The following is a 26,356-nucleotide window of genomic DNA, read 5'->3' on the forward strand; positions in this document are numbered from 1 at the left end:
AAAACGTCTCTAAATTGCTGTCAGAATACAGCAGCACATATTCAAGGCGGTTTTTACAATGCGTTACATATTCAAATATGATTAAACTAGAGACTGTATACATCATCCAATTATATTTCTTATACCTCCACCAGCGCCTCAAAGTACATCAGTAAGGAAAACGTGCAAAGCAAATTAGTCACACCACACACAAGAACATGGTAACATACATATTACGTCACTTTTATTGTGTGGGTATCATCTTACCAAGTATTTCATTAATATATATATATATATATATCTATATATATATAAAGGTGATATAAAACCTCTTAAATCAGGCTTTCCTCAATACTTTACAAAATGTAAAGTGTAATAGCTATGGTAGATGTATCAATATGGTGGTTCACAAAACATCTCGTAGTAGTCATCAATATATATGTGATACATCAAGATAAGAAAGATGTTATACTTCTGGGGTATTTTCAATATAATAATGACAATATACAGTTATGCAGTTATTAACAATTCTTTGTAAGCCATATTATGTCCGTGTATAATAAATTATTTTCACGAATATCAATAAATTTGTTTAATGTGCTTTTTATAATTTGCGTGCTTACTATTGTATATATTTTCCATAAATCGTTACTCGACAACATGCAGCTCCATAGTGAGCATCAGATTAACAATCGTCAAAATACCAGTCGCCTTTTATGTAGCCCAGGCTGAGTAGCATTGCAGACAATGACACGGCAACAACGCACCAGGTCGTTACGTGCAAATTAAACTAACATAGGTCATATTCTCCTTCACATTCTCTTCATGACATTCAGTTGTTTAGCAAAAAAACGTCATACTGTGAATATGCTGATTATGCGGCATCGATAGAAATGTATGTGGAATTATTACATATTTGGTTTGTTTTATAAACGATTGTCCAATTTGTTGTCAAACGTTATCCAGTGTAAAAAAACGACATATTGTGATGGGTACTGATGTATTTGATGTATAATTTATATATAATTCCACTGTGAGTGTTATATTATATGAATATATTATGCATAGAAAGTGCGTACAGTAAAATATGTATGTCAAATTAAACGTCTCTTGCAATGACTGATTACAATAAACACTACGTCAAATCTTGTACGCACGTCAGCCTACAATTAACACAAACGGTTGTTCATATCCGTTCGAAATAAAATGAAATTTTAGTCGTAAACTACCTTATAATTTTGGGGGTTTCATACTATTATGTAACATTAAAATCTATAAAAATGCGCATATCCCAGTAAATGTTTGAGTGTTTGTCCCGAGTTGCCATTGTTCCAAATCAATATCATCATCATATTGGTCGCATTAATTTGGAGCTGTAGCGAATTGCTGTGAACCAACGTTGAACTGTTCAAACTGTGCAAAAGTATTAGCAAATACGATCGCAAAATTGAAAGACGAACACGATGAACATAATCGACAGGCAATACATTTATATCCTACGATTCGCACATAATCCGGACACCAGATACGTCACAAAATAGTTAAATAACAAGAACTACTCTAGAGTGCAAATATAAGTAACATAAAAAGAATGCATATTTCCCACATTGTCATTTTCCAAAACAACATTCATGTCATATATGTTTACTTGAAATGTTTGTATAATATTAGTTAATATAAATCACCTTTGTATTATTGTACACCACAGTTTGCTTTTCGTATACGCTATCCGGAAATTAAGATTGAACTTTGACATTAGGTAATTGGTTGAATAGAGCAGATTCTGTGTTCCAGCACTTTCAGCAGAACCGCGACTCCAAAATATCGAATTATTTAGAAATCGAAAATCCTCATAAAGATTAGGGTAATCCTTATTTTGTCTGGCATGTTCAAATAGATTGTGAACCCTAGGTGGATTCATGTGAGTAATATTTGTTTTGGTTCCAACATCCCTGCTGTACTCAATTTCAGGGATGTTACAGCGGATGACGATGTCGTTAGAGTCAATCGCTTCACCATAATTTCTATCGAGAAGAATCCCACTGTTACCAACCACGGCACATGTGTTCTGCTGAGGAATATGATGCGTTGAACCATCTTCTTCTTTGACGACAAATGAACTTGACCCCGGAGGAACGTGTCCTTATCGTTTGCTGTAAAACAATAACATGACAATAATAAAGATTCACCGCTGACAATCACACAACTTATGATATTATCTATTGATGAGAGAGGCTGAACTAAACACCAAGAAAATCCGTCCCGCCCACAAGTGGCGCTACTGCGATGATAACTGCAATTTAATGTGCCACATATCACCATGCAACATACCTATTGCCTATTGAAATAGCGTGCGCCTTCTTGTTGACGCCTTGCTCTTGAATAACATCAGTAGTAGTAGTTCTTGGTTTATGAGCCGGTGATTGTTCCATGATATCGGTATTATATAGTATTACTGAATCGCGTTCCTGTTGCCTATAACATATACATCATATATAATTTAGAGATGCCATATCTCTGTGATAGCGATAATTATTAGTACCCTTGTACACATAAATGCATCAATCCATTTATGAACATTCCAATGAAAATCGCCGTGTTTTATCGAGCAACATGTTGGTAATTAAAATTTACTACATATTCTCGAATAATAATATAATCTTATTATACGCAATGATTTGTTCACAATATAAACCACAAAATGATATTAAACTTCATACGTCGACATATGTAAGTTTTGAACATTCTATGATACTTGTATATCATCAGATACACATATTTATGAAGAAAAAAAATATCATTACCTCGATGTGAACTGCATGTTGATTTGTCTTCTTTGTCTGGTCCCAATATGGAAGTATGAGTGCATTACAATAAAGAGAAATATTAATACTACAATGAGCGATACGAGAGATCTTCTAATCAGGAACTTCATAACGCGAGTGTGAACGGACTGCATACAGTGAATGTAAACTCTACTGCACTGAATTGCAACCAGATTTCTAGAGAGGAGAGAACATTCTCATGTACTATACGTTTGAAAACACATATGCATAAAGGTGGTACCGGTATACAAATGTTGCTAATAGCTATCAACAAAATAGAGTACTGTGTGATTTCCATTATTAGAACGAGGCATTCTCATTGTTCGATATATACCGCATTTGCGTTTTCCGGCCTCTAATCGACCAGTGCGTGAATCAACAATATATTTTATCATTATCTGTACGAATCGTTTGACAATATATTTCATCGCGTTAAAACATTCAGTTATTTTTAATTTTCCATGTTCTTGAAACGTGGACGTTCTTAGATTATCTGAAGTTGAAGCGTTTTTACTAACGAAACGTTCGATTTATTTTTTCTCCATGTGTATATTATTTTTCCGACTTTTCACTGTCATATAGTTGGAATAAAAGATTGAGAAGTCGGCTTACATCATTGACATGAATGCGTCTCCGTCATTATAACCAGATTTTTGTTCTTGGCAAAATTGTCAGTGGGTCATTCTTTATGCCCTAATTACACCAAATTTGATCTGTTGTAGTTACTCTAGCGGTTGTTTTGTAAATCTACGATTGTAATGAGACGAGTAAAACACATTAATAAGCTAACTGTGAAATAATGGTCTTCATTCATCTTTTTTTTTTATTTTGGTATTATTAAGCATTGTCGTTTGATGTATTAAAAAACACAAAAACATGGCAATATTTTAGTTTGATATAGAGTAGTTCACGGCGTCTGTACACGCACACATGATGCATGTGGGGGGAAATAACTCTTTCTTTTAAAAAAAGAAAATATATCTCACCAGAAGTCTACAACATTGGAATATTTACTCAGTCAATATTTTCTGGTCATTACGAAGGAATTCAAAGCCATCGATCCAGTTACAATTGCCGACATTGGATTTATTTGATTGTTGTGTACAAGCGTGTTAGAATGACGTCACTGTGCTAGGGGGTTCTAATATTTAAATTTATCGCTAGTATACGTGTTATGTCAATACATTATTCATTAAATTGAATAAATATTTGCTAACAGAAGAAGAACATGTGATTTTATGCGATATTTTTAGTTGTCAGAACTTAGTCTAGTTAGCAAAATAAAGTAAATGTTTGTGACCAGCGTGTTCGTTCAAGGTTGTGCTTTGTTTTAACACAGGCATTTGATATCTGTAGAAAATAATACTTACTACAAAATAAAGCGAACTTTATAAAATAAAAAGCAGTTGTTAATTATTTTTACTCTTATTGAATTTGTAAATATTTAGACAATTACATTAATATACGATTCGTAATTAATAGTGAGTAACAACACTCAAATTTTCACACCAACAGAGATGTAATAATGTATATTATAGGCTATCCAAAAAGATGACTGTTGTAGTAAATATTTGTATTGCTATGTACGTTTTTAGTTTAGCAGTCTTAGTATGAACTAACACCAGCGGCGACTCAATGTGCGTTTGTCACAAGCTCAAATCCGGTGTGCAAGTTCATAAAAAAACTAAGTTGCGCGCGACTTGATTTTAGACTTCAACACCAATGTTTTCACTAAACATTACAAATGACATACATAATCGTACTGCGACTCACACTTTCTAGGAACTGCAGGCCAACAATTGAGTACAAGTTATGTATCCTCAAGAGAAAATGGTCCTGTATAAGACACACACGCAGCAAGCCACAAACAAGCATCACACAGCAGGCCCTAACCTGGAACCCACAGGGCAAGCGAAAGAGAAGAAGGCCTAAGAACAGCTGGGGAAGGGAATGTATATATAGTATACATTAATCATTCTATTAATTACATAGTCAAAGTGATTGAAACTAGTTACTGCATTTCTTTATTCACACTTGCCAGAGACTAATGTTAAAATTCCATCTCTGTCCAGCGATTGTAGTATCGAGTACTCCTGTTTAAAGTTATGCCCTGTGTCAAAGTCATCTAAAGTTTTGCTTTTCATCTCTCCGAAATAGTGATACGGTATCGTCCTGCCGTCTGGCCCTATACTGAAAGGATAAAATCCATATACACTGATTTTCTCACAGAGACAGAATGCTTCAGCAATTGCGACCATACCTGCTGTTGGGGCTTTAATTTCATTCACAGAACTGCAATTAAAATAAAAGCAAATGTCAATAACTTTGTGAACTACATTTTGTTTTAGTTTTTCTGTTTAATTAATTGTGTAGTATTTAATGTTTATTATGTAGTATTTGTGCATACCATCCTGCAATATGCTGTAAATTTCATGAACTTGCTGTATTGCTATATTACCGTCCGTCATAATAATTCGAATGAGAAACGAGTTGTTATAAATCCCGAAATACAATACTACTTGTAACAATCAGCAAACGCAATTCAAATATAGCAAAATATTGAAAGCCGAAATGATCGTCGATCATGAACTAGTTCTTATATCATGAATGATTCTTGAGTACAACTTTTATTAGCATGAATATAGCGGTATATATTATTAAACAAGGCTTTGCGTCACTCAATATTGTAAATTTTACATGTTGACCATTGTTAATTAGCACAACTTACTTTTTTAACACAGGACACTGTAGTTTCCCTTTCGTGTATACTAACGGAAAGTTTAGGTTGAACTTTGACTTTAGATACTTAATGGAATAGTCTAAACGACTCGTTCGCACAGTGTCAGTAGAACCACGACTCCATAATATCGAATTATTCAAAAAACGAAACTCCTCGTAAAGGTTAAGGGAGTCTTTATCTCTGTTCGCATGGTCAAATAAGTCGTAAACTCTAGGTGTATTCATGTTAGTAATGTTTGTCTTGGTTCCGACATCTCGGCTGTACTTCTCAATTTCCGGAATATTACAGCGGATGACGAAATCGTTGGAGTCGATCTCGTTTCCACAACAGCTATTGAGAAGAATCCCACTGTTACCAACAACTGCACATGTATTCTGCTTAGAAATAGGATGGGTTGAATCGTCTTCTTTTTTTATGACGAATGAACTTGACCTCGGTTCCAATCGTTTGCTGTAACAACAATTTAGCATGATTACATATAAATATACTGATATGTATTGACGTAAACATATTGATTAAACACTATAAAATTAAGACAGATTAAGAAGCGAAGGCACAATGTTATCAATCGTGTTTGATTGTGAGCTACAAAAACCTATTGACGCACCTTTCATTTATTACATTATCATCGGTATTTGTGTTGATGTCTTGCGTTTGAATAACATTTATTGTGGTACTTGAGATCTCCGTTGTTAGTTTTTCAATGATATTGGTAACATACGGAACCGAATTGTCTCCTAATTTTCTATTAATATAATATACGTGTTATTAAACATGTTTCGTAATACTTGCATACTTTGTGGTATGAAACATGTTTGATGCCTTGTACCTAAGATGCAGATTTATTTTTATTGAGAGGAATTTATTTCGTATTCTGTCCACAATGTAATGAATTAAGTGTGTTTGTAAAATTTAACTGTGATGAACTTCTCTAATAATGAGAAATTCTAACTACTATTTGCAATGCCATCATAATGGAATACCAATTATACAATTAAACACTGATTAAAAAAAATATTTTTTATAATATGAACAAGTGAGCATATCTCATAGCATTTTTATATACATTTATTCAAATATGTGTCAGCCACAACGCTAAATTATTATGATTTAATATACATGAACACAAGCAAAACAATAAAATATGTAATCTCAAATTGATACTTCAAATGGTAATAGTAATGTTAATTGGTGGACCAGTCACATTTATTTAAAAATATTGGTTAAAATGAGATTGCTTGATTGAGTTTTTACATTGGTACATTTAAAATATATTTATAAGTGATGTACATCGACTTGTATCAGAATCAAACATTGCTTTTCTTTTATAAATAGACATGCCAATTATATATATTCATAAAAAATATGATTACCTTTCTATAAACTGCGAGCGGGTTTCTTCCGTTTGCCTGGTATCGACGTACAAGTTTGAATGTATGATAATAAACACAACTAATGCCACTGCAATGAGCGAAACGAACAATCTTCTAATTATAAACTTCATAATGCGAGTGTACAATTACTGCATACAGTGAAGGTAAATGGTGCTGAACTGAATTCAAATCACTGTTCCAGGTAAAATAATGTATGTTAGAACTGCTGCCATGATATGCAAACTGGAAATGCAAACTAAAAAACGCGGTGTATATACAACAATAACAATCATATTACCAAACAAATACTGTGGGGTCGCGTTCTAATTGTTATTAAGGTCACTGCTCCAAAAAACATAAATATTTTATTCATTTCATACAATTTAATTGTTTTCGCCTGCCGTGGGCAAGTCCTACAAGTAACTAAAATATTTCTTCAAGTGAATTACTGTTTGTATATCAGTATGTTTTCTTTTATGTGCATTATAAATGAAAACAGTATTGTAGCTTGAAGATTTTATTTGTTTCAATTTGCGAATCCAATTGTGAATCAACTACGCAATACCAGTATAACCAGTCGTGAGCGGCCCCTACGCCACAACGACAACTAATTCTCACAATAATTTTTGCAACGAGAAATAACATCAACAGATTATAACACACATATTTTTCATTATAATCAAAAGAAACATTCGATTTCATAATTTATTGGCTTGTACTATACTTGTTTAATTCCTATAGTTCGCGGGAATAATTAAACGGTGTCGTAAATTATAGTAACATATAATGTTTTCTATTATTATGAGGTACCAACTCCTATTTTCCGCTAATGTGGGAATATTTATTGAGTCATTATTTGCAGATCACAGTGAACGACCTAAAGGTCACTAAGCCAGTTACCGCTCGTTTGTATGTTTGTTGTGTTGTGTTGTGCAAATATGTATTATGATTATTCTAAATGGCAATGTATGGCAATTTAAATGAAAAGTCCAGAAACCAAAACATGCGAATAAAAAGGCGAAACAATTGCACCGCTCTGATATATACAAAGCGTCTGATCACGTGTCTACTTATATTATGTACTGGGGTCAGTATATAATGTATTCCAAATTATACTATATACAAATTATACATGTTTTATAATTACACAAATTGGCTTTGTTTTGCAAAATATAATCAATCGGGATGTTTATTGCACGTATTTATGCTAATCCGGACAACTCCCAAATGAATCAATTGCCCACTCATTATAAAGGTGTAATTAAGCAATTGTTTGGATAGCAAGGATTCGTGTTTTGTCGAGCCAGGCACTAATTGTTGCTGTTTATGTCGAAACAGGAATCCGTAATGTTTAATCAAACAGGTGTGAGCGTAAATTAACAATGTCAGCTAATATAAAAAAATATTTAGTAACTAGCACAATAAAGTGAAGTTACCGAGTATCGTTAATATTCGTTGATGAAAACGTCTCTAAATTGATGTCAGAATATAGCAGCAAATATTCCAAGTGAATTTTACAATGCGTTACTTATTCAAATCTGATTAAACGAGAGGCCGTATAAATCATCCAATTATATTTCTTATACCTTCACCTTCGTTTCAATGTATATCCGAAAGAAGAAACAAAGTAGTTGCACACACACACAAAAACATGACAACATAACTATGACGTCACTGTTATTGCGCGGATATCATCTTACCACGTATTTCAATAATATATATATATCGGTGATATAAAACCTCCTAAATAATGCTTTGCTTAATCCGTTCAGAAAATGTAATCTTTAATGTCTATAGTAAATATAGAGGTGGTGGTTCACAAAACAAGGACTGAACGGGCCCCTGTCTCTAATGAGTTTAAAATTAGTGGGTGGAATGTCACGTGAAAATTGGCAAATAAGAAAATTGCCATATTTTATTTGTTGATCGAGGTATTATTTTTCAACGAAAGGTCAATAACTGCAAAACTGTGTGAATGATTCAATGTCAACAGTAGATTGAAAATACTCCAGAAGTATAAAATCGCATCTTGGTTCATCTCATCGATCGAAGTATAGTATCCATCAAAAAATTTGAATTAGATGTGCGGTTGTAGTTGTTGATACTGTAATCATAATAGCTTAATCCTTCATAATCTTCTGATTTATTTTTCCCTGTATGAGTGATATTTGTGACAGTGCTAAAACACATGTTATATATGTGATATCTAACCAAGGACGTTAGGCAGAAGTATTAAATTAGATTTGTTGAAAAAAAAGGGTACAATGTAATGTATGTGTACCAGTTATAGTGAACATACTGATTTCCATGTTAGAATAATAATAAATAGAATAATATATGTGATAGATATACACACAATATTTTTATCGCTTCATCGGTTTGACACATATTGGTTTAATGGAGAATTCAATACGATATCATTGGCGGATTATTTAACAGCGCCACCATCGTCAAATAACGATTGCGCTCCCCCTTCATGGTCGTGTGCGTGCTTGTGTTCCGATAACAAAAATCTAGCGTATTTTTGTTACGCTAAAACCCCATTTCATTTCCACCCATTCCGCTTATGCGACTTCTTGTGAACGAATTTTATGCATAACAGTTTTGAAGGACGGTCAAATAACAAAAAAAAAAAACAGGTCTTCGTGATTTGTGTGTAAAATGGTACAATCTGTATGTGCCGGATTAAATATGATATTCAGAAATAAACTAATGTTCCATGTAAGTATTCAAAAACATTGTTTAATCGAGAATATTCTTTATATATTTTACACACATTGCCTTACAAACACTGTTCAAAATAAATTAGTTGTTGAGTTGTTAAAAGCGCATTTTGTTCTTTAGATCTTTATGTATCGCAGTAGGTTATGTCGTCCGTCATGAAAATAACTTGAAACGGGAAAAAAAACGTGCTATGCGTCGAGAAACAGCGATGCACCATCAAGATTGACTACACAGCAACACATATCATAGTTTTGGAATTTTACCACGAGTATTTTATAGTCATCCAAAATACGTGAATTGTAGTCATATTTACTTGATACGTAGCATATTTTAACACCGATCTTGCAGTATAATAAGAATGGCATGGTACGAGTAGATAATGTATGATAATAGCACTTGTTTGCACATTTTATGTGACGTGTGTTCAAGGACGCTCAATACAGTTTAACGAAAGTATATACATGAATACTTCGAATAAATTGCTTATTGTCATACAGCTTTCTCGTGCCGCTCACTTACGTTACAGGCAGTAGCTAAATGTTGATTCAACTGAATTCCGATATGCTAGAATTGCCACGATGTATAACATATTTGGCACACAATTTTGCATGATAAAAATATAGAGTACGATAAATGTGTAGTATAATTGGATAAACAAGTTTGCTCCATCACTAACCGATGAATAAGTGGGGTTGCAGTTAAATTATCAGACATTCCAGTCAAACATATCATACAGACGGGTGCTTAAACCCATCTTTAAAACCATGTCCTTAAAACGTATTATTACGCTTCCTGGTATAAGGTTGCGCATATATCTCAACATAAAATGATATATTATATCAATTACATCTCAATTGCATAGTACCGACGATATACCAATGTTTTTTCGTGATTAAAAAAACATCCCGTGCGTAAGTTATGATAACACACATACAGGGTAACTCCCAATGTCAACTTTACGAATATCTCGTAATGAAAACTATTACGATTCGCGGGAATGTTCCGGCTCCAAGCAGATGTAAAAGACTAATTTATTTGTGACAATTACGCTACTAAGCCAAGGAAATAATTCTTGTTTCCGGTGGCTCGCTCGTGAACCCGGAAGTATTGTCGACCATCAAAACTAATCGGCGCGTGTATATATTTTTTGAAATTGTGTGAATTGAGACAATTTTATATACATCGACGTTGACGATAACGATAAATTACATGAATACACTTCAAAAGTGAATTTGCATCACCGCTCGATGTATCTATTGTTCCAGGGACCATTTCATTCAACGACGGTTGCAGTAGAAGGAATATAATATACTATATGGAATGAACCACCATTACAGTTGAGTGTACCTCTCGACATTGCGCAATTCACGGCATATATGCATCTATGTCGCAAACTAAATTTCGTGGTATACCCGGCTGCGACAGTGGTTTGTTCCGTTTTTGTTGACAACTGGTGAAAATTTGCGTAATAAGATCACTATGCCCTTACTTTGCTCGGCCCGTTACTGATTCGTAGAGGGCGCTATTTAACCGACGATGAACAGTGACACTGTTAGTAAACTATTCATACACCGTCGTTAAAACACAGTTTCAGGCTTGCTACGACTCTAATTGAACGTGTCCGGATGTGCAGGATGCCTTTGCACTTGTATATATTGTTCGTGTCATGTGCTAGCTGCAATTGTGTGGCATCATTAACACACTTACACTTATTGCAAGCTCCTTGACCTGTCGTGAACCTTCTTTTGTCCAGATTCTTTTGCACGTTAGCCCTATTGTCATGTAAATGTTTCTCAATAACTTGGGTAGAGGTCGCTTAGATGATAATTATTTGCGCAGCAAATATATCCTCGTTAAATTAATATTTATTTGAAGGTAGTCTGTAATTCTGTTGTAATCGTTTTGATAAGAAACATTAACGTGAAACTCGTTTAAAATTGTGTTACAATGGCAGCAGTGCAGGGATTGAGAGTATTTACCGGCAGCACTGATACGTCGCTGTTAAAGGGGCCTGAAATACAAATGATGAAAAATATTAAAACTATAGCCTCCAATTCAACATGACAGTATTTATTTTAATCACAATAGGCATGCGTGTTTTTTAGGATATATTCAACGCATAAGATAGAGTGATTATTCCACGCCATTGAAAAGCAGCTGTTTTTATTAATTTATTAAGGTTAACATGTTTATATCATACATCACACGAATTCACGTCGCAACGCGGAGATGTTAATGTGCACCATCGCTCGATGTAACAATCATCGGTCTATGCTAGTACGAGAGACAATTTCATTCAACCACGGTTGTAAATAGAACGATTCAGATGCCCATCTCATTTGAACATTGTTTTAAAGTTAAAATGAAGCTGCTACATGAAATAAACCATCACCCCAGTGGGGGGTGTCCCTCTCAACATTGCGCAATTCACGCCAAGTATGCATCAATGTCGCGGTAAAAAATGAAGTTACAGAATCTTAGAGGGCGCTATATAACCGACCATGGAAATTGACACTGTTAGTAAACAATTCCCACACACAATAAACACGCAACGTCTGGCTTGCGACGACCCGTCAGGGGCATTGTGGGTATACTCGTGACGTATCACTGCTTACCTAACGAGGAAACTGACCAACAACCCTAAGGAAAAATCAGTGAAAACATGTTGGGTAATAGCACTCAGGTAAGTTTTGAAACACGCTAATTACGGTAAAATTAAATGTGTGTGTACGTAATACCGAGATTGTACAATTGTTGCAGTAACTTCCGCAAAACAACTCTGAACTGTACACACAACACACAAATCTGACGTGCTCGGATGTGCGCGGTGTTTTTGCACATATATATTACTCAGTTAGTTTCAAACTATTGTTTTAGTGCCATCGTGATATATTCTACGGATTTAGAGAAATCATTAACCCAGTAATACGTACTGCATGATGTTTGACCTAGCGTGAACCACTTTTGTAAAGACTATTTTCACATCGTGGCTATTATTATGTTAATGATTTCAACAATGATTTGGGTAGAGTTCGCTTGCACAGCAGTTATTTAATCTGTACATAGTTTCTCGTTAGATTGCTACACTCTACTGAGGTAATACTATTATACGAATACTTATATGCTCTGTGATAGTATTTTAACCACTAGGACAATGAATGTCAGTGAAAAGTTTTTACAATGCCAAGAGAGCAGCGACTGCTGGATGTGTAGACGACCACGGAACTAGAATATCATGCACGAGAGTTAATCTACCTAAGTAAATACTATTAGACCCCAAAACACCAGGACAGGGTTGTTGGAAAATTACCCCGAACACAATCGTCAATTTGTAAAAAGACGATAGAACACATCGCCCGCTAGCGACGAAACGATTGAGTGACGTAAATAAAGATTACAAATTATTTATTCAGATATTTAGTTTTATTGAAATGGCGAAAATATATAATTATGTTGACGTCACAGGAGCGAATTGTCGTTCGAGGACGTGCATGAAAGAACATCACTTGAAACTGACAGATTCAACATTCTGAAGCCCTAAACACGTTTCCTTTAGCACGAATTGCTGGTATTTTTTCCATCAAAATTGCTATAGGATTGTGTGTCAAAATATTTTAGGAATCCTACGGTAATTTGCTTTATTGGAATCCCATATAATCCAGTGTCAAAATGTTTTAGAAATCCCACAGCTACAGGAAACTGTCCTACAGAACGTTGTGTCAAAATGTTTTATTCCCTGTATAATTCTATAGTATGAAGATTATTTGGGTAAAAATCCGTCGATCATATATATATGATAAAGTAAATCTCTTCGTCGGAGGCTTCCGAAAGTGCGCCATCTGTGGTGACAGGAGCTACAGTCTCTATGTTCGGTAAACAATCTCCCAATATTCTGAAAAATAAACAAAATCGCAAAATATAATTAATCAGAGCAGATCCAAAGTTTTAAAAAATCTGGATTATTTTAAATTGTATAAAATTCCTATGAAATTCTACAAACGTGTATTAAAAATAAGTCTATATGAAAACTATAAATGGACAAGGCGCAAGTGTGAAGGACAGAAAATCATGGTACTTACAATAATACAATATCATGAAGCTAAACAAATTCCGTAAAAACTAGAACATTTCTAATATAGGTACCTCTTTTTTGTATAATACAACGTATGTAAATGGCATTAATTGTTTTTAATTTAATGTAAAATCTATTGGAATTTTTGTATAAGTATTTAATAATCTTAAGAACATTTTTGAATGAGTTATGTGAACTACTCTACATAATGCTAATGTTAAGTCATGGAAACTATAGATTTCTTTATAAAGTCAATCAATATGGATAAGAAGGTCTATAACAACCGTAGATTAGAGGTTTAGAAACCTATAAGTTTTTTTAGATAATTTTTAGAAACATGTAGGAAACTAAGTTATTTTTTTCTTTTAAAACTGCCATTGTAGTATAGGAATTGTATAGTTCTATAGGACTTATGATTTCACACTGCAGACCTATTTAATTGGCAGTTTAAAGTCCTATAAAAATTTTATAATCATAAGACTTATAATTTCATGCTTTTGTTCTAGTTCTATGGGTCTGGAAAAGTAAAATTATATAGGACCCATTGATTCTTATAGAATTTTGCATACAATTATATAGGGCAGTTTTGTAAGAAAAGCCATAACAAGGAAAGTTCATACGAAAAAAAAAATCAAAAAAGGGAACACAGATTTGATTTCTAGTATCATCGCCACACACACACACGTACACAATTTTGTTGTCAATTGTCTGAAGTGGTTTATTACTGCAGATGTTCGATATTCAATGTATGTAACAATGTATGTGTCGAGACTATGAATCACTCACCACACACAGTGAATCACCGAATTAATTGATTTTTAGTTCAATAGACAAACATAAACTTTATTGATCTTTTCAGGATTTGGAAGTTGGTTACCAAATTGAATCTCTGCCATCATACGAGGAATCTGTACGAGGTAAAAATAAGTTATATAATACGATTAGAAAAATTGAGTAACTTTGTAAGTGTAAGTAAGTCCTGAGTACTTTATAACATTGCAGACATGACAAAAGAACGTATACTCAATACAAAATACAAAATAAACAAATAACATATATTTTTCTATTTCTACAGTTTTTGGGCGGCAACTACTTTAGATCAAACTGGAAATCGAAAATAGAATTTTTTTACAGGGCATGTGAAATGGAAAACAGTGCTAATAATATAACATACGACGTGTAATATGAGCAAAATTACAACTGCTGTTGAGTATAATGGTCTCCCCACGATTGGGTACAAGAGCATAGAGGTTCAACATTAAAATTGTTATCTATAAGAAACACGAAACCATCAAAAGTGGCCTTATAAACAAACATTTAATTGTTAGTGGGGTGTGCGAATTCGGCCTGTGCTTATTTTCATTACTGTTGACAAGTTTGGCCACCCAGTTTGCCTTTCACTGTGATCATATTCATATAAGCAAAAGCTCCAACTATTGTCAGACTTGACTACCCGTTCTAAATTGTGGCACTTGGAAATTAGTGTTGTGACATGTGGCAAATGTCGTACTGTTTTGGGTAATAAAATTGGGTAAATTTCTACCAGAAACAGATTAACCTGTACACCTGTATATACAAAGCCATAAATTTGATTAAAGCAAAAGAAACTGCATCTATGTATATAAATACACACGGACAGAGAACAATTGATTGGAGCACAAAATGTGACAATGCTCTCACTTCCGTGCTGATTTAAATAGCACATATCACCCGACGAAGAGAAGGGTGGTCAAATAAGTGATTGACAGAATCATTGCAAATAACTGAATAGTTGTCGGCCAGCTGCAGTGCCCTGAACAGCTATCATGGCTTACATCACCAACCGGCAGATATAAATAAAATTTCTAGGATTTCTATGAATCAACGCTATAGTCCGCCATCTTTATTTTATTATTGGATGCAACCATTATCTTATGGGGAATCCACGGGTCGTAACTTGAGGGGAGTTAACACCCATGATTTTTAAAATGCCTTGATCAATAATAGTTTAAGTTACAGAAAAACATTGTTTTGATTTTTCAGTGAACCAATAAATGCATTTGACAGGGCAATATAAAAAGTCTACCACAGCATACATTTTATATATTATATATTTTAATGTGATTGGTTTTTAATTATAGGACCTCCTCCATCATACGAGAGTTTGTTTGCTAAGGTTGTTTCTGCCAACAGGGAATCAACTGGAAAAACAGATTTTGCTCTCAAGTTGAGAAAATTATTGTGCAAAACAGGTATTGAATTTGAGTCAACAATAATCATAATGTCGAGAAATGCGATATACATCACTATATTCAAATATATTCGTATCATGATAAGTATTGTGCCACTTTATCATATTTATACGTTTTATTCTCTACCTCTAGCTGGCTTTGTATGTTGCTGTGCAGTAGTCACTGTGCTTCTCAGCGGTATACCCATTTCTATGATTGTACTTGGTGAGTATCATAAGCACTCCTCAGGCCTCGACTTATTTCTGCCGTTGGGGGCGTGACCGAGGGTCCAGAATCAGTGTGTGCCACTTGCAACATTTTACACTCCAATACGCGGGATTACGCGTTTTTTTTTCAAATACGCTATATTACTCATATGTTTATTTATATATTTTTTATTTAAAAACATTTTCTCTGACCAATATTGAGCAAATTTTATAAATATTCATGGAAGCACGAAAAATAGACCCACCCTTGAGCACAATGACATGAAGTAAAAAGCGGTGCTTTCTGTGAAACTTTGAGCGTGAGAATCACGTGTTTGGATTTAGAAATATTAATCGAAGCAACAGAAACGTTTTCTGGTTAAGTAGGCTGATAATTTCCTACTTTCTCCTGTTTTAGATGTTCAATCATTCACCAAACGCTCACATTAAGAATACATAAATACTCGAATATTCACATTCATCTGTGTCAGAGACTAGTCCAGCACGTTCGGTCGATGCATAAAGAAACAATCACAGAGAAACAATGTTGAAATAACAATTAATAGGAGAACCAAAAAAAAAATGATGAAATGATCGCAACAAATAGTTATGCATGCATGATTTGAACACAACGTCTGGACTCGTCCATTTGACTGCCGGGGTCACTGTGAAGGACACTCATCTTTTAAAGACAATGCTTGGGTGGCAAGAGATTTAGAGTAAATAAATGCAAATTACTTTGTTCTTTCGTTTGAGGTGAATTTCTTTCCAAGATGAAATGTTTGTTGTTGATTTTTAATAATTGCTTTATAATAAATTTATAAATTTTCCCTGCATTATTTTTGCAAAATCCTACCCCCTCGTTGGAATGGTCAATCCCTGGTCGAATAAATATCCCCCGCGCTTATCATTCGAACTGAACATCAAAATGGTCAAATGGGTAAATGGTATCACGTGATACGTAATATCGTGTTCGCGGTTCGTGGTATTTGTAGTTCATACTTTGGGGAGCCGCTATTCGTCGCCCATTCTACTTCTTGGTTAAATACGTACATGCAACGACATTATTTTTAACATTATTCGTTAAATTGCAAAAGGTTACTGGTTGAATAACTGCAGATCAGTAAACTATATATTCTTGAAAACACTGTATGTGAGAGCAGTGTGTGAAAAAAAACACGAACTATAGACTTATGTTAACATGTATGGACAAATGGCGTTGTTTTGCCAGACGTTGATTATTTATTTAAAACGTACATCGTACCATATGAATATTGTTGAACATTTTACTCCCAGGTAGTATGTATAAGGATGACTGCGCCATTCAACCATACATTCCAATATTTCTGATTGTCGCTGGCTCGTTCCTGTTGCTGTTCTGTTTCTGCGTTGCATGCGGTTGTTGTTCAAAAGAATGTCGAACTGCTGGCGATGAAAATGAGGAGAATCAGACTGATATTGACGATGAGTGTAGCCAGGGCAGCATTGCTACTGGTAGCGCATTGTGTATCACTTTGTTCCTGTGTGCATGGTTCATTGCCGGTGAGTTGTGCAAATGCTACGTGTTCCTGTGCCACACTGTATAAATGCGTTGTCGTTTTCGTTACTTTAACTTGTTATAGGGTGACTTTTACACCAATAGTATCATAGTTGTTTACCTGTGTATCACTAAACATGCCACGTGAACGTATTACGTGGATTAAATATTACAATATCATTATTTCACAGGTAATGCATGGGTATACGGGGCACGCGAGCCATCCTACGACCACCCGACCTCTGACGATTACTGCAACAAGACACTGTATATGTTTGCATACTGGGTTCTGATTGGCAGTTACGTAGTCACCGGACTATGTGGTTGTTTTAGTGCTGTCTGTTGTTGCGTCGTGCATTGTGTTAAATGGGAAGAGTAACTACAAAATAAAACACAAATACTTTCGTCGTTGCAATCAATCTGGCGTGGAAACAAACATTCCTGTTTAATTCGGTTCAGAAAGAAGCGTTTATTTTGTAGTCGTATTTTTCGTTGGATGCAATTATGATTCAATGAGCTATGTTTATATATTGTATATATCAAAAACATTAATCCCATTTCCTAATTTTGACGTCACATATACCCGGTTCTTATTATAATTTGTCAGACATTAGATAACCGTTGTGCATGGTAGTATATACTTGACGTCATGCCAGTAGTTAAATTGAGTGAGCTCTAAATATCCAAGCTAAGCTTGAATGAAGTTGTTATACTAGTATGCCATTGGTGATTAAAATGATTGTAGTCACGTGCATGTGTATATTACACAATTTTCTATAAAAATATGTGGGTTTCATTTGTTTTCATATTGTATATGGTGTTTATGCAAATTGTGTACACGATCTAAAAAAAACAATATGTATATTTGCTAACGGCATCACCTTAGCGGAGAAAATCAACCACACGGCGTAGTTATGACTGGCAACAATGAGTCTGAAATTATAGTATTATGATTGTTTTGTTTGATAAGCACTGTACAGTAAGGCAACAATTTCTTCGTTTATTTAAAAACTAGTATTTTAACTCACAGGTATTTCATGCAGAATCAGTGTAAACCAAACCCATTCGTAGAAATACACGTGATTCTGCTTGGGAGAGAATATTGCACTGTGGGTCCATCCCTACGGAACGACATCAACGAAAACGGAGGGTCAAGTGATCATATTCAAGGATTAATGCAATCCTCCATGGTTTGGGAAATCTGGACGGCGTGTGAACCATTTGTTCCTACGTGATGTCGCTATGGCAACAAATATAGGCGCACGACCACGATTATATGATAAATATGAGCGAAGGACCTCGATTGCCTGATAAATATGAATTTTAATTATTAATACTTTTAGATAATACATACTAATACTAATAAGAGTACATAACAAATATGCATATACATACATTTTTTACAAATGCAAATGCGATTCTACGAATACAACTGGAAATTTTACAAATACAAAAAAGATTTACAAATACAAATGGAGATTGTACGAATACAAATAGAGATTTTACAAATACAAATAAAGATTTTAGGAATATAAATAAAGATTTACAAGTACAAATGGAGATTGCATGAAAACAAATGGAGATTTTACGAATAGAAATGGAGGTTTCACAAATACAAAAAAGATTTACAAATACAAATGGAGATTGTACGAATACAAATAGAGATTTTACAAATACAAATAAAGATTTTAGGAATATAAATAAAGATTTACAAGTACAAATGGAGATTGCATGAAAACAAATGGAGATTTTACGAATAGAAATGGAGGTTTCACAAATACAAATAAAGATTTACAAATACAAAAGGAGATTTCCTGAAAACAAATGGAGATTTTACAAATAAAAATGAAGATTGTACGTATACAAATGGAGGTTTGACGAATACAAATGGGGATTTGACGAATACAAATAGAGATTTGACGAATACAAATGGAGATTTGACGAATAAAATGGAGATTTTACGTATACAAGGATACAAATGGAAATTTGACGAAAACAAATATGTATTTGACAAATACAAATAGGGATGTTACGAATATAAATGGGGTATTACAAACACAAATGGGGGTTTTATGAATATAAACTTGCCATTTATAAACATTATTTGATATATATTACCACTAAGAATTTTTAATGAATATTGCAGCGCAGAGCCTTCCATAAATATTCATATGCTTATGTGATTGCTACATACATCTGTGGAATATATTGGAAACCGCTATTGTAATTCCGACCTTGCAACTCAAGTCAAGGTGCAACAACTATGAAGTAAATAACGCGTTAACAACACAATAACTGTGCACTGGCAATGCATCCATTTACTGAATCTTTCCCTTGTCCGAAACACTCACTCGAAAGTGTTTGTTTACAGATATGAATTTTACCGTTTTGGTTAGGGTCTTGTACATTGCAGTCGGGCTTGCACTTCCATGCATTTTACCAATACATTTTTCTAATACAAATTACACTCCGGATATAAAGATAATTATGGTTTGCAATTAGCATTAAAACAAATATGTGTGGATTAACTGATAATAAACGTACGAATTTACCCAAAACAAATCTCAGAATCTGAATGATTGATATACCCACACCCCAAAACGTAACTCTAACCCCCCCCCCCATTGTATATGCCCTCTCGTTAAGTATAAACGCCCTCAGATGGGGTACATAAAATTAAATTACGAAGCGCTGGAGGGTAGTGGTATGTTTATTGTTAAGGGCGGGTTACAAAAGGGACTATTTCCACTCTATATTCATGCAGCTAGAAATTGGCCGGTGACCAGTTCCGAAAGCAAGGGCGGGAGGTACACGACCACTCGTCACAATCTTTCATAGCCCTGCCGGTAAAGTGACTGATCCACGGTTTGGATATTAAAATAAAACGTAGTTCAAGTACCGAGTCTGATAATGTTTCATTTGCGGAGTGAGTTACATAATCGTACACATTCATCATGATAGAACCACTTCTGTCTGGAACTTTCATTTTGGTAAGTAAATATAGACAGTTCATAGCAACAACAATAAAACAGCTTATTTTCTGTGTTAAACCCAGGATAATATACCAAATTTAATGCATTTTTGGTTTAAATTTGTTGATGTATCACGCGCAGATGTACATTTAATGACACATTCACACCACGCGACTACGAACCTTAATAAATATATTGCTTCCAACCCGACAGCTGATATTAATATCTAAATCTCTAGAAGCGCCATGTTAAACTCTATTTGACTCCCACGGATGCATTTTTAACATTGTTTCACTTGGATTCAGACACGTTTCCAAAGCAGTATTAACAATGTGGATTGTTATTGGAGTTTATTCCAAGGAGAGTGACAATGAGGACCGTCTGATATTATTGCCAAGTCATGCTGATAATCATCTTTTAAAACATTAATATCACAATGTATTTATAGAACATGTCTCATGGAATCATACGCTTAATAACTGTCAAAGCCGCTATGCTCGCATGAATGCTTAATAACAGTGTAATAAAATAATGACACAGACATTGTTTATTTTTTAATTATATCTGACAAAAGATATATTCTTTGCATGCACCATATATATAATATATTTACATTTTGAATATATTGTTTTTCTTTGTTTTTCAAATGTAAACGTCGTGGTGATGTCTGAATGTTTACACTCACACTTCAAATCATGTACATGTCATATAAAGATTGTCTTTAATTAAATTTACTGAAAATGTAATTTATATTTAAACCGAATAATAATATACTAGCCGGAAACTGTATGCATAATCATAATCTATTTTTGTGTGACATCTACTTCATCATCAATCCACGACATCTAAAACCAACGATTTCATGAAGTACACGTATCCGTAACTTCGGTCGAAAATAGTTTGTTTGCATCGATGCAAACGATCTTAAAATGGGCATATATACTGTCCATTACACGTATCGAACGCATGTATCAGTTCCAGCAACAAAACAGAAAATAATTTTAGGCTTAGATTATATGTATGAATACAGAACGCTTATATTATGATGCGTCGATGAGAAAGATGATAACCTTTTTACCATAATATATTTTTTTACAAACCAAATGTGTGTGTAACATTCAGCATATATTCTTTTTGAATTTTCATATTGGCTACTGGTCTAGTCTGGTTGATACAATATAACATTTCCGGTATGAATAATGTAAATGTAAAATACAGTAATCAAACCCTACTTGTGAAACTTTTGCATCTTTTGCATGTGGCGAGAACTGCGCACCATTCCTCCGCCACTGGTGTGCCAGTAAATGGGATATCAGAATGCTTTCACAGTAAATATAATGATACTACCACGATGATAATGGTCATGTACTCAATGCCTATTTTTTTTTGAAAACTATCATAATTCACTACCCATCAGAACTGCATTAAGTACATGCGCTAACATAAGATACTTGGCGCATACAAGGATTGTGCCAATATTACTACTACTGTAGTGTTTTCAAAGTTGATTACGATGTCATAGAATATATTACTGCAAATATATTTTTACCCACAATAAACAGAAAATTATGTATTTTTTTTGGAATATTCGAGTTTATTTCGTATGTTCTCTATAACATTCGGGTTTCCCCACGGCCATTCACGCTATGTCAAATACATACACACAATCTAATTAATAATGAGTTTTTTTTTCTAGAATAGCGCATTGCTTTGATGTTCTGTGAAATATTATATTGTATGATCTGCCATCACAATGTCAAAGTAGAGCAGCATGAGCTATCAGCCGTATGATCAAGGAAAACTGTATAAAAACGAAGAAGTCCGTAAATGTTTTGAATTGGCGGATCGTTCGTCAGCCGATGAAGAAACATGCGTCTTGATTTGTTGGTCTTGGTTCTTGCGTTTTCGTACATATGTGCGAGCACGTTGGTGAGTTCAGAAAAAAAAAATCTATCAATTTGAACATAGTGTTTTTTACTTTGAACTTCAACGTTTTACAAGTGCAATACTTTCAATGTTTATTCGTCAGTCTGATTTTCACCACAAATTTATGACTTGTCGCACTTTAACGATGTGAACACTTGCATGGGCGATTAATACATTATATATTGTATAAACAACTTGAACTACGATTACGATTACGAAAGAAAAGCTAATTCAAAAACAAACTACTCATATTTTTCGTGTCAATCCTAGTGAAATTTCTTCTATATTTCATTGAACTTAATTTTAGTTTTAACGTTTTTTTTTCTGTTTAATGAAGTCACAAAATCACTTACAATGCAAATATAATTTGTATATATGTGATTATAATATTTTATTTTCAATCAACGGCATCGTGTAATGCTGTTCGTAATGTCTTGCATTGTAGGGTGGAATATCAAAAGTCGAAAGAAGCGTTGGAGAGCCGGCTGATAACTGTTAGTATTATTCATTTGCTACTTTATGATTGTGGTCACGTCCGTGGTGTTTAACCTTCAGACAGACTCAGCTTCCCATTGATAACGGAGTTCACGCAAGTCTATCTGGCTCAAAATATGCAAATGTAATACGAACAAAATGCAATCCGCTGCTTTCATAAGACCTTCGCTTAATTTCAATTGACAAATATGTTTTAAAAATCGATGAGGAATTAACTTTACAACACATTAATTTTATCTGTCTGTTTTACGATGTGATTGATTTTGCAAATTAAACATTCCCCCCACTTGTGTGTTCCACTTTTTTGGTCAACGAAGTTTTATTTTCTAATAAGATGCGTAAGTATGTTTCTAGTAAATTTCTTATGTACCAATTTTGCATGCAGGACATATGTATAATTATACTCAAACGATATAGAATTATCTAGATGAACATTTTCTATATATTTATAAAAAACTTTCAACAGATCTTTGCGCTATATGAATACCAGGTGTTGTGTTTCAAATTTTTAATTGGTGTTGATTTGACAGCACGCTTCGTTGGTGGACATATGTCTCTTTTTTTTCCTTGCCGTTGTTTTGGAAAAAATAAGATCTTGTACATAACTACCTATGACGTTACTGTGTTTAGAACACATTGGGAAATTGTTCATTTCAGTGTAATAGACGCGTAAACGATTTAATTTATAATCTGCAATGACTGAATGAACGAAGGTTTGGAGTACAGGGACGTATGTTAAGATCAATGCGATCGAGCATGAGTGGTGATCGGGCGCAAATGCCGATCGGGGCAATCTTACACTCTTGTGTTTATGAATAATAGATCAACAAATATTTACTAAATGGGCCTTAATTGTCAATGAGAATAAACTGATGGATGTGTAAATTGGAACACTGTATATTCAGGCGAAGGTTTTTTCTTCTTTGAAACATAATCACAATACATATAGATATAACACATGTTATATATGCGGTGTGATTCGTGATATCATACTTTGGAACACATTTATATATGATTAAATGATGTTAATGTATCAATAATCAAAATCATTGTAGATAATATTGAAATCAATACATGCAAATGCATTTATATATATACCTTAAGTCTTCAGGTGTTAATCTTTCGATTCCTTCTTTCAATGTTTCATAGCGACCTGTGAAAATCCACCCGAATGTATCCACGGCGATCTAAATCAAACAACGTGTGATTGTACATGCGAACCCGGAAGGACAAATCCTCTATGTGACGGTAATGTGCATACTTATTTTGATATAATGTATTTGCGGGTTTCAGGATCTCGTCGTCCTATGTTGGTGCTTTTGGTCATTCTCGTTCGTAATGAAATATATTGTAATCACACAAGTTATTGACTAATTGTAATAAATCACATCGCGATTTGGTAGATAAAACTGAGGTTTGGAGTACCTCCGAAATACTGATTATTTAGCCACTTGGAGAAATTTACATATCGTGTGAGCGAACTCGTGAGGTAAACGTACATGAATCTACAGAGTATTATACTGACAAGAAACTCACGTTGGCAGTGAAACGGCCTATTTCTATGTGATTTAGTGATGTAGTATAATAAAAGTTGAGACGTTATGAATTTACTCTTTTTTTACCAGACAACTGTTGATGTAAAACTATAAAATGTGTATTTAATATTATTGTCCACGTGTTGTTTCAGAATATGACTATGAATTGGTTCTTAAAAAATCCTTGCTATTTTACGAGACTCAACGTTCGGGGCATCTGCCCAATAACAACAGAATACCCTATCGCGGTGACTCGGCCACTTCTGATGTTGACAATGATGGCAACAATATGACTGGGGGTTACTATGATGGTAAGTGAAATTTGTGAAGGGATGCACAATATGACAATAAACAATCATCAATATCCGTGTTTACGCACGACGTATGATATGGCTCAATACCGTGGCTCAAGTGAATGTAGCGTTAGGCTTGCGATGTACCCGTTTACACGAACCCAATTAATAATCGGACAATCCCAATACATGTACATGGCTTTTAGTTGTATAGTATCGTATCTCACTTAATGTAAGTTGTATGTGTAATTAATTATTTTGTTTAGTTATGCTGTGTTTCAAATGACTGTCATTCTGTTCGATGTATTGCCTATTTTTGTTGTTATATTCTTGTTGAATTGATCGAATGACAATGTATTTTTCTTTCAAATCTGTAGCTGGCGATCATATGAAAGTCACATCGACTATAGCTTTCAGTATGACTCTAATATCCTGGGGTTTGATTCACTTCACCGAATCGTATAAGAATCCTGGGTATTACAACAGGGCCTTGGATTGCATCAAATGGGGAACGGACTATCTATTGAAAACTCTAACCAAGGATCTTGTTGTTGTGGTAAACCTTCTTATTTCGCCTTTGTACATTTCACCACTTTTCAGTCATTACTACGAATCCTATCTCACCACAATTTGCCCTGGATAGCGCGTCTTTTTTGTAATGATGCTTCTTCGCTTGCAGATCGGGAACAATACACAAGATCATTCCTATTGGGGACGACCCGAAGACATGACTATGGCAAGGCCTGCGTGTCATGCCAGTCCCGCCGATAAACCTACATCAGAAGCGATGTTAACATCCGCCGCACTGTCTGCAGCAAGTATTGTTTTCAAGAATAAAGGTATTTTCTATTCCCCGCACATAGTGTTTCTTTACGAATCTTTGAATCCCGAACTTCTGAAAAGCTAACATGACCGTGATCCTAGTACCACATCACACACTATCTAATATGGAATTTGTTGAATGAATATCACCACAGCGTGACGTTCTACGTTTGTGATAAGGAGTCTTGCCATTTATATTCTATATACTATATCACACAACACACTGTTCTCATCACGGTATAGTGATTTTGAAGCTTTATTTAAAAATATTATAAATAAATGTTGCATACAGTGATTCAAATCGCTTTAAAACGAGTTAGAAAGTTTCGTCAATGTAGAGAGTGTAGGGGTTTTCTGAATGTAACATTTGTTTTTGCGGGGAGTATTACCTAGGAATATGTTTTAATTACTTTATTTTTGACATCTCTAGATCCCGCCTATTCTGATGAGCTGCTGCTAGCGGCGAAGAGTGTGTACAATATGTACAGAAGTTCGCTAGGATTCTTCAACCATCTCTGTGAAGGAGGGTACACGTGAGTAGATTTTCACACGATAATAATTCGACACTAAGTGTTTCAGGTGATCACATGTTTCAAAAGAAATATTTACATGTCATGCAATTGTGTTTGATATAAATATGTGTTGGT

At 34.3% G+C, this 26,356-nt stretch overlaps 3 protein-coding genes across 3 annotated transcripts in view; 2 read left to right on the forward strand and 1 right to left on the reverse strand.

Moving 5' to 3' along the window:
- Window positions 1-4,802: 4,802 nt before the first annotated feature.
- LOC100370196 (alpha-2,8-sialyltransferase 8B-like) lies at window positions 4,803-7,048 on the reverse strand. The gene is made up of 4 exons (XM_085498715.1): window positions 6,918-7,048; window positions 6,152-6,289; window positions 5,533-5,994; window positions 4,803-5,096 (listed from the first exon to the last, which is right to left on the reverse strand). The coding sequence occupies exons 1-4, from the start codon at window positions 7,046-7,048 to the stop codon at window positions 4,829-4,831; spliced, it is 999 nt and encodes a 332-aa protein (XP_085354841.1). The 3' UTR covers window positions 4,803-4,828.
- Window positions 7,049-12,186: 5,138 nt separating this feature from the next.
- LOC102804017 (transmembrane protein 272-like) lies at window positions 12,187-18,449 on the forward strand. The gene is made up of 6 exons (XM_006820470.3): window positions 12,187-12,324; window positions 14,573-14,630; window positions 15,834-15,944; window positions 16,077-16,148; window positions 17,426-17,671; window positions 17,858-18,449. The coding sequence occupies exons 1-6, from the start codon at window positions 12,304-12,306 to the stop codon at window positions 18,043-18,045; spliced, it is 696 nt and encodes a 231-aa protein (XP_006820533.1). The 5' UTR covers window positions 12,187-12,303; the 3' UTR covers window positions 18,046-18,449.
- Window positions 18,450-23,393: 4,944 nt separating this feature from the next.
- The window catches only part of LOC146745495 (uncharacterized), a 36,579-nt gene continuing 33,616 nt past the window's right edge, over window positions 23,394-26,356 (forward strand). The window contains exons 1-5 of the mRNA XM_085498716.1: window positions 23,394-23,397; window positions 24,747-24,905; window positions 25,265-25,443; window positions 25,567-25,726; window positions 26,140-26,242. Of these exons, the coding sequence (XP_085354842.1) occupies window positions 23,394-23,397; window positions 24,747-24,905; window positions 25,265-25,443; window positions 25,567-25,726; window positions 26,140-26,242 (605 nt within the window). The remainder of the gene's footprint in view (window positions 23,398-24,746; window positions 24,906-25,264; window positions 25,444-25,566; window positions 25,727-26,139; window positions 26,243-26,356) is intronic.

The sequence above is a fragment of the Saccoglossus kowalevskii genome, chromosome 5, assembly GCF_978046115.1.
Source record: "Saccoglossus kowalevskii chromosome 5, keSacKowa6.1, whole genome shotgun sequence".
NCBI lineage: Eukaryota > Metazoa > Hemichordata > Enteropneusta > Harrimaniidae > Saccoglossus > Saccoglossus kowalevskii.